Genomic DNA, 17503 nt, shown 5'->3' with positions numbered 1-17503 from the left:
GGCCTTTTACCTCGAACTCCCTAATCGCCTCCGGATCATTGCATAACATTCATTACAACCATTTAAGCACTGGCTTTCTCCCAGGGCTGAAATGGTTGCCACAAGAGGACACAGGTTTAAAGTGCTGGGGAGTACCTACAGATGATATGTCAGGGGAAAGTTTTTTACTCAGAGAGCAGTGAGTGTGTGGAATAGGCTGCCGGCAACGGTGGTGGAGGCAGATAGGATAGGGTCTTTTAAGAGACTTTTAGATAGGTACATGGAGCTTAGAAAAATAGAGGGTTATAGGTAAGCCTAGCAATTTCTAAGGTAGGAACATGTTCAGCACAACTTTGTGGGCCGAAAGGCCTGTATTGTGCTGTAGGTTTTCTATGTTTCTATGTTTCTAACACCCAATTCAGTATATCCGAATCAATAGTAGGCTCAACGACAAAACAACGACAACAATTTCATATGATTGCTGCAGTGACATGGTAATTTGTTTCCAGTAAGTGAACAATAAACTGAAGGAGAAGGGCATCCTTATCTTGCTGTTGACTTTGACCATTTGTTATCTCTGGGAGGTGGTTATCCTTGCACAATTGCTCCCCAATTGACTCATTACTGTAAAGGTCCAACTGTGGACATCTGTTAAAAATGTCTCTTTATAAACAGAAGTCTGTGCAGCCTCAGTCAATGGGGGCACAGTTAAATCTGGAGAAAGCGAATGTCCAGTCTTCAAAAAATACTCCAAATGCATAATGTTTCACTGGAGTTCACAGTACCCTTCCTTCTGCTGTCTCTGTGCAATGAACCAGCGGCAGTCTGTGCCCTGAGTTGGCGCTGGAGTTTATAAACTGGTCCCAAGGTGAACAATAAATCAAAGCGATGACACCAACACAAGCGGACCGGGATGTGGCTTGTGCTACCTCTCTGGAGCAGATCAAAGTTTCGAGAGAAACGTAATCGTTGCACAGCTTGCACTGAACTATTAATTCTGGATAGATCCACATATTAGAAAGGCTCATTCAAGCAAAATGAGTCTCTGCGTTTTTCAGCACAATCATTGTGGAACAGTGTGTGCCATTACCTGCCGAATAGGGTGATGAACAAGATTATGAGCGTGTTGTCAGCTGAACGTTGCTCAGGGTGTGTTCACTTCCTGTTTGCGCCCATAAAATTCAGATGCTCTCATTCGCTGAAAACAGTTTGGAGCTCAGCACCAGGTAAGAACAGGGACTGTACGTGGAAAAGTTATGGTGCTTTATTTCGCCCACTGGTCACGGTAGTATTTCCAGTGTTTCTACCAGTTCAATGTTGTCTCTAATATTGTGTGGCAAAACCGATACCAGTGATTTTTATTCTGCCTGTGTATGCTTTTTAACATTTCTTCAGGGGTTTGAACGGGGCATGACTGCGCAAGCGCGTGGAGGTCGGCCAGTGAGAACAGCGGGAAGATTTTAAAAAGAACACAGCTATACAGAGCGGACGAAGGTGTAGAGATAGACAGAGTAGGAAGGCTTTGGCTCAACGGGGCTTAGGCGATAAAGGATCGAGGTGAGGTAGGTTATCTGTGTTGAATGCAAACAAAATATGTGTGTGAGGCCGGTTTTCTGTGCTCGGTATCAGATGTGGGAGGTCCTGGGGACTCCCAGCCTCCCGGACGACCACATCTGCACCAGGTGCTTCGAGCTGCAGCTCCTTAGGGACCACGTTAGGGAAGTGGAGATGCAGCTCGATGACCTTCGTTTGGTCAGGGAGAGTGAGGAGGTGTTAGAGAGGAGCTGTAGGGAGGCAGTCACCACGGGATCCCAGAAGACAGAGAAGTGTGTAACAGTCAGGAGAGAGAAGAGCAAGAGGCAGATGATAGAGAGCACACCAATGGCTGCCCTCCTTAACGATAAGTACTCCTGTTTGACTACTGTTGGGGGAAATGGCATACCTGGGGGAAGCAACAGTGGTCAAGCCTCTGGCACAGAGTCTGGCCCTGTAGCTCAGTAGGGTAGGGAAAGGAAGAGGCTGGCAAAGGAAGAGGATAGGGGACTCGATAAATAGGGAATCAGACAGGCCATTCTGTTGACGTAGAAATGAAACGCGGATGGTAGCTTGTCTCTCAGGTGCCAGGGTCCGGGATGTTTCTGATCGTGTCCACGATATCTAGAAATGTGAAGGAGAACAGCCAGAGGTTGTGGTACATATTGGTACCAAAGACATAGGTAGGAATAGGGAGGAGGTCCTGAAAACTGACGACAGGGAGATAGAAAAGAAGTTGAGAAGCAGGACCTCAAAGGTAGCAACCTTGGGATTTCTGCCCATGTCACGTGACAGTGAGTGAGGATAGAATGAGGTGGAGGATAAATGTGTGGCTGAGGGATTGGAGCAGGGGGCAGCAATTCAGATTTCTGGATCATTGGGACCTCTTCAGGGGCAGGTGAGACCTGTGCAAAAAAGATGGGTTGCACTTGAATCCGAGGGGGACCAATATCCGAAGGTTTCCTAAGGCTAGTGGGGAGAGTTTAAAATAAAATTGTTGGGGCGTAGGAACCAAACAGAAGTGACAGAGGAAAAGGAGGTTGGCTAACAAACAGAGAAAGCTTGTAGACAGTGCGAAAGGGAGGATAGGCAGATGATAGAGAAGGGACGCGCTCAGACTGATGGTTTGAGATGTGTCTATTTTAATGCAAGGAGTATTATGAACAAAGCCGATGAGCTTAGAGCGTGGATCAGCACTTGGAGCTGTGATGTTGTGGCCATTACAGAGACTTGGATGGTGCAGGGGCAGGAATGGCTACTTCAAGTGTCAGGCTTTAGATGTTTCAGAAAGGATAGGGAGGAAGGCAAAAGCGGTGGGGGCGTAACACTGTTGATCAGAGAGAGTGTCACGTCTGCAGAAAAGGAGAAAGTCATGGAGGGTTTGTCTACGGAGTCTCTGTGGGTGGAAGTTAGAGATAGGAAGGGGTCAATAACTCTACTGAGTGTTTTTTACAGACTACCCAATAATAACAGGGACATAGTAGACCAGATAGGGAGACAGATTCTGGAAAACAGTAATAATAACAGGGTTGTTGTGGTGGGAGACATTAAATTCCCAAATATTGCTTGACATCTCCCTAGAGTGAGGGACTTTGATGGGGTAGAGTTTGTTAGGTGTGTTCAGGAAGGTTTCTTGGCACAATATGCAGATAATCATAGAAGAGGAGAGTCTGTACTTGATTTGGTATTGGGAAATGAACCTGGTCAGGTGACAGATCTCTTAGTGGGAGAACATTTTGGAGATGGTGATCACAATTCTATCTCCTTTACCATAGCATTGGAGAGGGATAGGAACAAACAAATTAGAAAAGTTTTTAATTGGAGTAAGGGGAAATATGTGGCTACCAGGCAGGAACTTGGAAGCATAAATTGGAAGCAGATGTTCTCAGGGAAATGTACGGAAGAAATGTGGCAAATGCTGAGGGGTTATTTCCGTGAGGTACGTTCTAAAGAGCCATGGAAAGGATGGTAGGGTGCAGGAACCGTGGTGTAAATCTAGTCAAAAAGAAAAGAAGAACTTACGATTGGTTCAAAAAACTAGGTAATGATAGGAATCTGGAAGATTATAAGTCGAGCAGGAAAGAGCTTAAGAATTAAATTAGAAGAGCCAGAAGGGGCCATAAGAAGACCTTGGCGGATAAGATTAATGAAAACCCCAAGGCATCCTACAGTTATGTGAAGAGCACGAGGATAAGTCGTGAGAGAATATGATCAGTCAAGTGTGACAGTGGAAAAGTGTGTATGGAAATGAAGGCGATAACAGAGGCACTTAATGATTACTTTGCTTCAGTATTCACTACGGAAAAGGATCTTGCCGATTGTAGGGATGACTTGCAGCAGACTGAAAAGCTTGAGCATGTAGATATTAAGTAAGAGGATGTGCTGGAGCTTTTGGAAAGCATCAAGTGGGATAAGTCTACGGGATCGGAGGGGTGTAACCCAGGCTACTGTGGGAAGCAAGGGAGGAGATTGATGTGCCTCTGGCAATGATCTTTGCATCATCAACGAGGACGGAAGAGGTTCCGAAGGATTGAAGGGGTGCGGATGTTGTTCCCTTATTCAAGAAGGGGAGTAGGGATAACCCAGGAAATTATACACCAGTGAATCTTAATTCAGTAGTTGGTAAGTTGATGGGGAAGATCCTGAGAGGCAGGATTTATGAATAATTGGTGAGGCATAATATGATTAGGAATCGTCAGCGTGGTTTTGTCAAAGGCAGGTCATGCCTTACGAGCCTGATTGAATTATTTGAGGATGTGACTAAACACATTGATGAATTTAGAGCAGTAGATGTACTGTACATGGATTTAGCAAGGTATTTGATAAGGTACCTCATGCAAGACTTACTGAGATAGTAAGGAGGCAGGGTATCCAAGAGGACACTGCTTTGTGGATCCAGAACTGGCTTGCCCACAGAAGGTAAAGAGCGGTTGTAGATGGGTCATATTCTGCATGAAGGCCTGTGACCAGTGGTGTGCCTCAGGGATCTGTTCTGGGACCCCTGCAATTTGTGATTTATATAAATGACCTGGATGAGGAAGTGGAGGGAGGGGTTAGTAAATCTGCTGATAACACAAAGGTTGGTGGTGTTGTGGATAGTGTGGAGGGCTGTCAGAGGTGACAGCGGTACATTGATAGGATGCAAAACTGGGCTGAGAAGTGGAAGATGGAGTTCAACCCAGATAAGTGTGGGATGGTTCATTTTGGTAGGTCAAATATGATGGCAGAATATAGCGTTAATTGTCATTCTTTTGGCAGTGTGGAGGATCAGAGGGATCTTGAGATCTGAATCCATAGGACATTCAAAGCTGCTACGCAGGTTGACTCTGTGGTTAAGAAGGCATACGGTGCATTGGCCTTCAACTGTGGGATTGAGTTTAAGAGCTGAGAGGTAATGTTGCAGCTGTATAGGACCCTGGTCTGACCCCACTTGGAGTACTGTGCTCAATACTGGTCACCTCACTACAGGAAGGACGTGGAAACCATAGAAAGGGTGCAGAGGAGATTGACAAGGATGTTGCCTGGATTACTGAGCATGCTTTATGAGAATAGGTTGAGTGAACTCGGCCTTCTCTCCTTAGAGCGACGGAGGATGAGAGGTGAGCTGATAGAGGTGTATGAGATAATGAGAGGCATTGATCATGTGGATAGTCAGTGGCTTTTTCCCAGGGCTGAAATAGCTAGAACGAGAGGGCATAGTTTCAAGGTGCTTGGAAGTAGGTACAGAGCAGATGTCAAGGTTAAGTTTTTTTCCGCAGAGAGTGGTGAGTGCGTGGAATGGGCTGCCAGCGGCGGTGGTGGAGGCGGAAATGATAGGGTCTTTTAATAGACGCCTGCATGGGTACATGCAGTTTAGAAAATTAGAGATCTAGGGGAAAAGCCTTTAAGTAGTTTTAAGTTAGGGACACGTACGTACCCCGTAACTGGCTTGCCAAACCAGCAGAAATGGATCACTCAGTCGGAGTCTGGATTACTGGAACTAAGAAAGTTTTATTAAAGAAATAAGCAACACAGTACTCTAATAGTAAGGATCTAAATGCAACAGGTTAGCAATGAATAAACACACATGTACACAGAACTAGGATAATAGGATCAATCAAGCTCTACCATCGTCTAGGGGTAAATGACCAGTTTCAAAGTGACGCAAAGTTCAGTTCAGTTCACAGTAATCACTGCCGTGCCAGTGGGAGAGAGAGAGAGAGAGAGAGAGAGAGATTCGGATTCCAAACAGACCTTCAATATTCCTCACAGTCAGCTTTCGGGCGAGCCCTTTGTAATGTCTTCTGAGGTCACCGACTGTGACCCCTCCGTTTCAGATACGATCGTTCCTCTGCAGTGAACCTGGCACCCGGGCAAGGGCGGACACACACCAGGTTCCCGCCGGTCGTACCTTCCCACCCTGTGCGTCTATGGCTTGGTCCCGCGATCAGCCCTCCAAAACTCCCACCGACTTGTGGGAGGCGCACCTCTTCCATGGTCTCGTTACCTCGTGGTGTCATGTGTGTGCTGCCTTAGCGAACCTGTCCCTTTTTATCCCCCTGCTGGGGTATCGCCTGTCCATCACACTTCAAACAGTTCAGGGTTCAAAAAGAAGCCAATCTTGACAGCTCTCAGACCGTGTCTCCTTCCATTAAACTCTCCCGTCTCTTCATTAACATTTCCAAATGCTGCTCCATTGTCTTCCTTATCTCTCTTTCTCCTGAAGACACAGGTGGCAGATCAACTGTTGATCCCACTGGTGCCAGCACAGGACAGTTAACATCTTAATCTATGTGTACTCTTTGTAACCCTCTTTCGTCACACTAAAGACGGTGTATATCATGGCAGTGATAGTTAATCGAAAAAAAATGCTGTAGCATCTCTCACAGGTAGTTGATAAAAACAAGGACGGCAGTGGGCACTTTATTATATACTTCCTGTACCTAATAATGTGGCAACTGAGTGTATGTTCAGGATCTCTACGCCTGCATCCCGTCCAAGTTCAATGTTCGGCTTCTTACGCGTTCTGTAATGCCCTACTGCACGCCGCACATGGTTATTTGAGCTACTTTCGCCTTCCTGTTGAATTTAATCAGTTTGGCCAATCACCTTGATCTCTTCTCATTAACAAGGCGTTTTAAGTGCCACTCACCGAATTTTTTTTTGTTTGTTTGTTTTCTGTACCATTTGCTGTAAACCAAGCGATTTGTGTGTGTAAATCCAAGGAGTGTCATGGTCCTGTCTGGCAATTCCCCATCTTGCTATTACCTCCTTAATTGGGCTTTAATCCCCTCGTCTGATTTCCAAACATTCCCAGTTCCAGTAATTACAGCACACCTGGTTCCCATTAGCGAACATAGGATAAAACCCGGGCGGCGTCGCCATGCTTTGCCAGTTCGTTGGTCAACTCTAATGTGAGTAAACCTCGTTTCCTGATCCCCTGGGGTTGTCAGTTCTAAGCTCCGCATCATTTCCTGGATTCTCTACGTAAACCTTGTCTCGGTGTAAAGACTCTCCTGGATACCGGTTCCCCGTTCACGGCGGTGCTAACGTCCCATGACTCTACCTCCGCGCCTGTGTCCTGCACTTGGGTTCATCCTCAGCCCCGTCCTTGGAACAAGGAAAAGTTTCCATAATACTCGTACGAGTTTCCATAATACTCGTACCACCCCGTCTGGCAACAGCGATCATTCCACGTTCAAAGTTACTTAGATGGCATTTATTCCAGATTCGGATGTTTGGCTTAAACAACAACTGAACCTATTGACTATATCGGCATGTTCTTTGTGCTTTGAGCTGCCGCTACGTGCTTAACAGATCCACATTAATGAACTGTTGTCATGTGAGCAATGTTAGCAGGAAGACGCATCTGATAGATGAAAGTAGTCTTTCATTCGACAAAGTGAACCACTCTCAGAAGGAAGAGGACTGTACGACCAAATACTATATGACATTTTATATGCGTAAGATCAAAGGACAATTTTGTAGTTACACTCTATCGACGACGCTTTCTTTGAGTTACGTACGAACTTCAAACCTCCTTCAGACCCACACTCCAGAAACCCAAAATGAATTTTAATCAGCATTGTATGTTTTTTTTTAATTGCCTGCTGTCCACAAATCTAGACACCTATTGTCCAGGGATGCATTTTAAAGTTAATCTACAAATCACATTCAGTTCTAAAGATTAGTTGCTGAAGTTAATGTTTAGCTCTACACCCTAAGTCCAGAATATGCCCTGACAGTCGTTCTTTTTGGCCCTTCAGGATAAAGGATATTTGTTCCAGGGAAAAAAAAACAAACTTTAATGTGTATCTAATCAAACAGGGCAGCAAAATTGTCCTGTACTTCGGAACCCCTCCGCCAATTAGCCTATGTCCAGCAATATCTACGCTTTCATCCATAATGGCTTCCTATAAGGCCCCAGGCAGAGAATCTCCAAGACATTTCACCAACAGCCTTTAAAATGCAGCTTCGTTATTCGTTCACCCCTTCATTTTCTGATAGCCAAAACTCTGCAGTGGCTATCGGTGGTTACTCTCTGGTCAGGGGCAGCAGCAAGGTAAGTGTATCAGGCTCACAGGCCCTCTCATCGACGTACAGGAAGGGGTTGGGTGGTCTCTATTTGAATAACTGCAAGCCCCTCTCCCGCTGGCACCCACTTCCGGACGGTCCAGCCCATCGCTGGCCCAACCAGTGCAAGGGCCCAGCTCATTTGAATTCACTCCCCATTCAGTCTGGAGTGACTGCCTTCAGATGCGGTAATCAGTTTATTCTTTTTTACTGACTGCCATGTCATCGAAGTTGTGGAACTTGATGCCTCTGCGGGAAATCCGATCCCTTCACGTTTACTTTCCCAAATATATATTTTTTTCTAGTCTACGCTGTAAGACTGATCATCTGCCTTCAACAACCAGCTGTCATTATAGAGTGCTTTCGTCGTTATACTTCAGCAGACTATTCACGGTCTACTGTCATGCTCTCTACCTTCACGGTTTGCTGCCGGCTGCAGCCGTTAGTGCTGCTCAGGCATCATGCAGAGGTCTCTATAAAGACACTGTTACCGGGTACACTTGATCTCTTTGTTCTGTCTGTGAGGGAGACAAGAAGCTGGGTCACACTTTTCAAATTGAGTCCACTATTTCCACTGGCTGCCTTCCCTAGACTGTAAACCAACACAGGCGTTATCCATGGGATTCTATCCACCTGGGAGTGAAACCTGGCTCTTCAACTAGCTCTCTTACCATAAATTGGCGACTTAGCTGTAGGAGGTGTATCTTTCCTCCCTCGGGTTCTCTCCGATCCGCATTATGTCGCTGCTGCTTTGCTCGATCCTTCAGTGTTTTACCCCGGTTACAGTGGTCCTTCACAGCACCATGTAATCCCGCGAAATTGGCATTTGTTGTTTCCTTCCATTGCTTCTTGTTATTCCTCTCTCCTCGCACTGATGTCTTCCCAGTCATTCCCTTTCGACTCCTTTCTGGTGAGCCTTTACGTTAATCACTGCTACCTCCTCAGGCAGTGCGCTACTTCCAACAGCTCCTGAGCTCCAATCCTTTAGAACCTACTGACATGATCCCAGACATCGACCTGTCTCTCCTCCGTGAGGCTGCTGTATCTCTGTGGGCATGTCAGATGCTTTGTGGGTCACACGTGATCTCTGTCCCTGTCTTTACCTGTCATTTCTGCCTTACTCAGGGTCTATCGTCACACCTGCCTTACTCAGTTTGTCTATTCCCAGGATTGTACCTTAATTGTTTGGTCACACCCAGAAATCTACAGGACGCTGCACTCTCTCAATCTCTAGCACCTGAGGCTGACTTCTCTCCGCCCTCATCGTTTCACCTCCGGTACTGATAATGTAAATCGTCTCTCCAGTCCTTTAAGGAGTAGATCAGTTGTTGATATTGACGACAGCGTGTGCACTAACAGCTCACGTAACATCCCCCCTAATAAATCTCTGGTGTGGAGGCTTGGTGCTGAAGTTAGTTGCCGAAGTTAATATTTTGCCCTATACCCTGTCCAGAATATGCCCTAAGACCAACAACAGGATGCTTCTGCACTTCACAACTCAGAATTAATGCTGAGCAATGCATACTTAGAAGATCAAATTTATTTAAATTTCGGAGCATTTAGTTTTGTTTCTTGAATGATTACTACAAAAGCCACTGCAATATCTTCAGCTACCACTTACCGAAGCCTGGAGTGTACCCATCTTATCCAAGTAACTTATTCACAGACAGGCCTTTCATCAACTAAAGATCTTTCATCAAAGTAATGGTATAATTATTCACTTCTGACCTGCCATTTGAATTCTAGTGTACTGCTGGTTTCTCCCAGAGTGAAGACTGACGCAGAATGCTTCGTGATTTCGTCCGCCGTTACTTGGTCCCCATCAATTCTCCACGTCAGGGGAAACGTATTGTAAGGCAATGAGGGTAAGTGCTGTGAAAAGTAAGAGACCCAGTGAAATCTGGATAATAGGAATATCCAGTGTTCGGATATTCTGAATGACAGTGCCCTTCCTTCTGCTGTCTCTGTGCAATAAACCCTCAGCGATCTGTCTACTCAGCTGTCTCTTTGCTTCAATGACAAATAGGGTAAAGGCCAGGGTTACGTGTGTGTTATTAACTGAACATTGCTTAGAGTGAGTTCAATTACAGCATGGCCCCATACAATTCAAGTGATCGGATTCACTGGAAACGGAATCAAGAGCTCAGCACAAAGTAAGGACAGAGTTTGTACTGGGTTCGCAACGTTTTGGTGTATTAATGTGCTCCCTTGTCACGGCAGACACCTGTTCAATATTGTCTTTAAAATTGTGTGGATTTTCGGTTAGGTATGGTTCTCTCTCTCCCCCCACTCTCTCCCCATGCTCTCCCTCACTGTCACTCTGTGTGTGTGTGTGTGTGTGTGTGTGTGTGTGTGTGTGTGCGTGTGTGTTTAAGGAAACAGTGTGAACGTGTCAGATATATTTAAAATGAAACATTGTAGCAAATCTCACTGGGTGTTGACAAAAATATCAAAGTCTTCACTCAGTGGGCACAATATTGATCTCCTGAACTTAAATAAAGTGGCCACTGCTGTTTCTTCGTGGTCTTCCGCTACTGTAGCCCCTCCATTTCAATGTTCGAGATTAGGTACCTGTAATGGGAAATCTTGCCTGACTAATTTACTGGAGTTCTCCGAGGAAGTAAGAAACAGGGTGGACAAAGAAGAGGCAGTGAATATCATTTATTTGGATTTTCAGAAGGCATTTGATAAGGTGCCTTAAGGTGCATGAGGCTACTTAACAGGATAATGTCATTATAGGAACGATACTGGCATGGATAGAGGAATGACAGATAGGCAAGAGGCAGCGAATGAGAATAAAGGAAGCCTTTACAGTTTGGTGTTCTTCAGAGGTCAGTATTGGGGCCGTGAATGTTCACATTGTTATTCAAATACTTAGATAATGGAATTGATGTTTTTGTGGCACAGATTGCAGATGATATGAAGATAGGTTGAGGCATAGGTAGTGCAGAGTTAGCAATACGATTGCAAAAGGACAGAGTAATTGGAAGATTGGGCAGACTAGAGACAGATGGAATAGTATTGGGAAATGTATGATAATGCTTTCTGGTAAAAGGAAGAATAGTACGGGCTATTATCTAACTGGGAAGAAAATTCAAATAACAAAGGTGCAAATGATCGTGGGAGTTTCCGTGCAAGACATTCATTTCCAAGGGAATAGGACATATAAAAAAGGAGGTAATGCTGAGGCTTCCTAAGACATTGGTCTGTCCGTGACTGGAGTTTTGTCAACAGTGGTGGGCCCCATATCTGTGAAAAGATGTGTTGTCGTCGGAGAGAGTGCTGAGCAGTTTCACTAGGATTTTTCAGGAATTAAGGGGTTAGCATAAGAGGAGCATTTGACAGCTTTGGGCCTGTATTCATTGGAATTTAGAAGAATGCAGAGGAATCTCATTGAAACCCACTGAATGTTGAAAGGACTGGATAAGGTGGACGTGGAGAGGACATATCCTATGCTGGGGGTTCCAGAACTAAAGGGCACAACTCCAAAATTGATGGGTCATTAGATCATAGGTAAGGAGGATTTTTTTTTAGCCAGACAGTAATAATTCTGTGGAATGGTCTGCCTCAGACTGCGGTGGAGGCCAAGTCCGTGGGTATATCTAAAGCAAAAAAAAAAGATAGTTTCCTGATGGGTCATGGCATCAGTGATTTTGATGAGAAGGAAGATGTATGGGTTTGAGTGTGATCTGTGATCAACTATGAAGGGATGGCCAAGGGTACTCGATGGGCAGACAGCCTAATTCTGCTCCTCTGTCTTTTGGTCTCATGCAGACAAAGGTGGGGTAACATTTAAGGAGCGAACACTGCTAGAATCCATACATATTAAATGCATTTGATCATAGCACAGTATCGCGCTTCCTGTTACAGACAGGATATTAACGCTGAATGGGGCAACCATATTCTCAACCGGTGGTTCTCTGTTATCACGGAGATGGTAATGCATAAACACACAAAAATTCAAATCGCCTCGTCAGGTGAAATGTATTGTAAACCAATGAGACTCAAATGGGTAACAATTCAGGGCACAACAAAGCTCATCCAGTATCCAAAATCATGTATCTGTCTGTCTACCGGCTGACCTTCCATTTATCTCCACATGCTGAACACCAGCTGTCCATCAAGTAGCTCCTCCCTCCTCTCGCTGTAGGAACTCAGAAGCTGGCAGTGTCCTTGCAAAAGTGAAAACACGCTGCAGAGAAACCATAACATCATCTCCAAGCAAACTGTGAGCAGTCTTCACCTCTCTCTCTCTTAATAACAAGTTGTTTGTGTTGTGCAGCTCTCTCTCTCTTTTTTTAAAAGGCACAATCAATAAGGGATAATTCAGGATTCGGTCACACCTCCCTCCTTTTAGGAAAAATTTTGATGTGGGCAAAAATTTTAGTTAAAATGTAGATTACAAAGTTTGAAACAATACATGTATCATTAGATAACAGAGAAAAACATCTACAACTTCTAACTTAACATCTGGATAAACAATCAGCTATAATGTTGTCAGTACCTTTCACATGTTTGATTTTTAGGTCATATTTTTGCAAGATCAAACTCCATTTCAATAACCTTCTATTCTTATCCTTCATCTTAGTTAGAAACACTAACGGATTGTGATCCGTGTAAACCACAAGTGGTTTCTGGAGAGGACAAACATAGACTTCAAAATGTTGTAAAGCCAGAATAAGTGATAGCAACTCCTTTTCAACAGTGGAATAATTTTTCTGGTGCACATTAAATTTCTTTGAGAACTAAGCTACCATGTGTACAATGTCATCCACGCCCTTCTGTAACAGTACTGCCCCAGCAGCTTTGTCACTAGCGTCTGTCGCTATAGAAAATGGGTTTGGAAAGTCAGGTACTTTGAGAACAGGATGATAACACAGAATAGATTTCTGGCATTCAAATGCCTCCTGGAAAAGGTCACTCCATACAAATCTTTCACTCTTCCCTAGGAGTTTCGTTAGGGGGAGAGCGATATCCACGAAGTTCTTGCAAAACTTACGATAATAGCCAACCATTCCCAAAAACATTCTTAAAGCTTTCTTGCCTGTCGGAACGGGAATCTCAGCAATAGCTTGAACCTTGGCCTCTACAGGAGCCAGTCGGCCCTGGTCTACTATGTAGTCAAGATAAGTAACAGCAGCATGACCAAATTCACTTTTAGCGAGGTTCACCATAAGATTGTCCTTGGAAAGGCTGTCAAATAGTTTTTCTACTGGCAATATGCTCTTCCCACGTGTCATTCCAGACCACTAAATCATCAATATAAGCCCCTGTGCTTTCTAGACCTGTAATCACAGAACTGATCATCCATTGATATGTCCCTGCTGCATTTTTCATCCCGAAGGGTAAAACATTATATTCATACAGCCCGGAAGGCATGACAAACGCTGAGATTTCTCTGGCCCTTTCGGTCAAAGGAACACACCAAAATCCTTTTAACAGATCAATTTTTGTGAGGTACTTAGCCTTTCCCACTTTATCGATGCAGTCATCCACTCTCGGGATAGGATAAGCATCTGTCTTGGTTATTGCATTGATTTTCCTGTAGTCAGTACAGAACCTCATGCTACCGTCCGGCTTAGGCACAAGATCGCAGGGCGACGCTCAGTCTGAGGTAGATTGCTAAGATAGCATGTACCCATTTTCCCATTTTCTTTTTCAAACATTTTGCATTTCTACAAGTTCATTCTGTAAGGATGCTGTTTGATGGGCTCGGCTGAGCTTACAATAACTTCATGCACTGCAGCTGTGCACCGTCTTGGAACATCAGGGAATAAATCTTCATACTTGCTAATTAATTCTTTCAATTGTTTTGCTGTGCAGGCTCCAGATGACGGACTTTGCCAGTAATGTTTTTCAAAATAATGGAATTCCCAAGTCTTGTTGATACTATATTCAGCTTGTTAAAATGATCTTGCACCTCATTACCGGATTCCACAACCCCATTTGTTTTCATATCTGTCATAATGTGGGCACTGGGAGCAGACCCAAGTGTAAGGCACAGACACTGAAGTACAAGTTACAGGACTAGGTGAGACAAGAAAGCAAGGGAAGTGGGAAGGAAGGATGCTGGACATGACACAGGCCCTGGACGAGACAAGGATACAGGGCCTGGGCTAGGACTTGACTAGGATTGCAGAACCAGGACATAGAACTTGGAAATAAGAGCCTGGGCTTGGACTCCGAGCCAGAGACTGGACAAGGACCCAAAACCTGGGTCTTGCCTCTGGCTCGGACCCTAGAACTAGGCAAGGACATGAAATGGTCTTGGGAGTGCGTGAACATGGAACACAGAACCTCGGTCTTGGGAAAGCAGGAACATGGAACACGGAGCGAGGGCCCCTCCTTGGAAACAGGACATAGGGCCGGGACTCGTACACAGAATGCAGAATGCAACGAGACGGTTCCCAACACAAGGCAGCGGCAGACAGCTGGACCTACCTAGCGAAGGCGAGGACACAAAGACAGACCCCAACAGAAGGTAGCGGCAAACAGCCGGATCTACCTAGTGAAGGCGTGGACACAGAGACAATTCAAAACAATAATAGACAGTTCCTTAGCTTGCTCCAGCGATGGAATTTGACAGCAGTGCAGGCGAGGGTTTCAGACGAGGCAGGGCTCCAGAAGAGGCAGGGCTAGAGGCAACAGAAAGCAGGGAAGGGATACAGACAACGGGTATGAACAGGAACAATCCAGCAGCCAGAGGCTGAATCCTGAAGCTATTTATGAAGCCAGCCCAAACGAGAATCAGCTGCCTCAACAGAAACTGGGGAAAACTGGAAAACCTGGAATAAAGAACATGGGCCGGATCGTGAACCCGAATGCGGATTTCATGGACCGGACCATGACAATAACAATACTGACTGGTGCCATCGCGGAATCATAATAAGGCTTCACCATGTGTACATGCACTAATTGGGTAGCCTTCCTTCTGTCAAGAGTTTTAATAACATATTTCAAAGAATCTCTAAGTTTCTTGTCGAGCCTGGAGGGAGTTATGGTGTTGAATACTGAACTGTAGTCCAAGACCAGTATTCTCACATAACATCCCTCTTTTCCGGATGTCTAAGGACGCTGTGTAGAGCTTTGGCTATTCCGCCATCTGTCGATCGGTTGTGTCAAAAGGCTAATTGTATTTGCAAAGTATTCCTACTCTCCCTGACTCACTATCTGCTTGTTGGGTAATTCACAGCATCACCAACAGGTGGAGCTTTCCAAGACCAAAGTGTAAACAAGAAGATGACAATCAGCAATTGTCAGTCAGATCAGAATGGATACAGGTATGTTCACTGAGTCTTTATAATTCAACTTCTGCCACATTTGTGCATGATAGTTCAGATGGAGAAACCCCATACACATGTTAACAGGCACATAAAAGTTTCATCAGGTCATTGATCCCACTGGTAAAGCGGCCTTGAGTAATTGATCAATCTAACAGATCCAGCTCAGGGACCTGACACCAGTAATGGTCAAATGACTCTGCTCACCATGCAAAGCTTCACCTGAGTGAAAGCAACAGGGATTCCTGAATTAGGTGGTTGTGAGTGAAACACAGGAATGCAACAGCGGGTTTATGGATTATGTTAAAGTCAAGGGTCAGGGTTAGTTTCACCTCTAGACAGACCAGACGTGTAGGACAACTCCAACTTTCATTATAATACTCAATGCCAAATGATAGGAACATTTCAGCGATTTCAAAGATTGTGTGATAACACAGCATTTCAGGCTTTGGAAGGGCAGCTATGAACATCCTGCGCGAAGGAGATGTGGGAGTATCCAAAATTTGGTATTCTGTAGCCGAACCGAGAACATTACCAGCGTTGGGAATGGCAGAGAATCAGTAGACAGCTAATTGTAGATAAATGTTTGTTCTGTTTCGGTGTTTTAATACCCCAATGAATGTCTACGCTGTGGTCAAATGGTGAATTTGGGCTTTCCAAGTAAAAAAAAAAGTAAGGAACTTCAATTCTGAAATGGCACAGGAAATATAAAACATCAGGAGACAAAAATAAGGCAATGCAATGCAATGTCAACGATGTGTCGGAATAAAGTGAATTCCACAGCATTTCAAGAGGGTAACTAGAGCGGGTAACACACAAACAAAATGATGGAGGAACTCAACAGGTCAGGCAGTATCTAGGGAGGGAAATGAATTAGATTAGGTATATGAATTAGAAAATGTGCTCATCTGATCCAACCTTTTGTAATTGAAATTCTGTCCCTCCTAAATCTCTGCCCTCAAGTCTCAGACTCCCCTACCCTGAGAGAAGGACTGTGATCATCTACCCTATCTACACTTCTGATTATTTTATGTAGGTGTGTAAGGTCACTTTACAAGCTCCCGTGCTCCAGATAAATCTGTCCCAGCCTATCCATATAGCAGAAAACCAAACACTCCAGTCCAGCAACATACTTGTAAATCTCCCCTACACTCTTTCCAGTTTAAACACGTCCTTCCTATAGATTAACAACTAGAACTGTACACAAAACTCTCTGAGTGAAACTTTACCACTGACTTGATGATGACATTCATCATCCGGGGGATGGAATGGGACCCAGGGGACTGGGCAGGCTAGATCTGAGGGGAAATGGCAGTCACTGACCCTGGGGATGGGATAGTTTGTGTCTCAAGGTAATGGTCTGTATTTCACCCAGGGGACCCATCAGTGTGTTGCACAATGAACAGAGAATGTGTGATCTAATGGACAGGACAGCATGTAATCCAATGACTCGTCTGTGTGTGACACTGGAGACTGGACAGCCTGTAACCCAGGGATATTTTTGCTTGTGGAAAATAATCCCAGTGACAATTCCCGGTATAACCTGACGCTGTTCCATTAATATCCGCGGGTCACCAGTGTGCAAAACTACTGTGTTGCTAGAGATCAGTAGTGCTGTGACTATCCTGTTCTTTTTCTGGGATAGATGTGTCCAGTCACCGGCTTATCAGGATGATCACATGGCCAGAAGTGCGGTTCACATTCACCAGCACAGTCCCACTCCAAATTTGGTCAGCTAGAGTCTCAGCTCTACTACAGACACCTATGTGAATTCTTGTTCTGCTCAGCTCTCAATCACTCCAGTATAACCTGCAATGCATCATTTATTTCAGGTAGGAAACGAAATTGGTTATGGAGATTACACAAGAGATTCTTCCCAGGCAGCTCATCGGGAGAAGATGATCAGGACACGGGAAGCAAGGTACCAAAGCAGGATCAGATTGAGAGCAATGTCCCAATAGAATGCAGTCCGGCAGCAGAGGAAGGGGAGCAAAGTCAGCCCAGAGACAGTGGCGTCAGGAACACTGATCGGGACCCTGGAATCGGTACAAATGAAGCGACTGTCTGTCAGCTCGGAAGCTCATTAAACATGGAATTGTCAAGTCCCCAACAAGGAGCGGGTGAGTGAAATATGAGGGAGATGTGTTTGCAGATTGCGG

At 44.9% G+C, this 17503-nt stretch overlaps 1 protein-coding gene across 1 annotated transcript in view; it reads left to right on the top strand.

Annotated features, from left to right (window-relative positions):
* Positions 1 to 1212: 1212 nt before the first annotated feature.
* Positions 1213 to 17503, top strand: part of LOC134342116 (NACHT, LRR and PYD domains-containing protein 3-like) — a 45003-nt gene continuing 28712 nt past the window's right edge. Inside the window, 3 exon segments of the mRNA XM_063040052.1 lie at positions 1213 to 9929; positions 15257 to 15344; positions 17177 to 17464. Of these exon segments, the coding sequence (XP_062896122.1) occupies positions 15335 to 15344; positions 17177 to 17464 (298 nt within the window). The 5' untranslated portion in view covers positions 1213 to 9929; positions 15257 to 15334.

Source organism: Mobula hypostoma, unplaced genomic scaffold, assembly GCF_963921235.1.
Source record: "Mobula hypostoma unplaced genomic scaffold, sMobHyp1.1 scaffold_45, whole genome shotgun sequence".
In the NCBI taxonomy this organism is placed as follows: domain Eukaryota; kingdom Metazoa; phylum Chordata; class Chondrichthyes; order Myliobatiformes; family Myliobatidae; genus Mobula; species Mobula hypostoma.
This window is presented reverse-complemented; position numbering and strand designations above follow the sequence as displayed.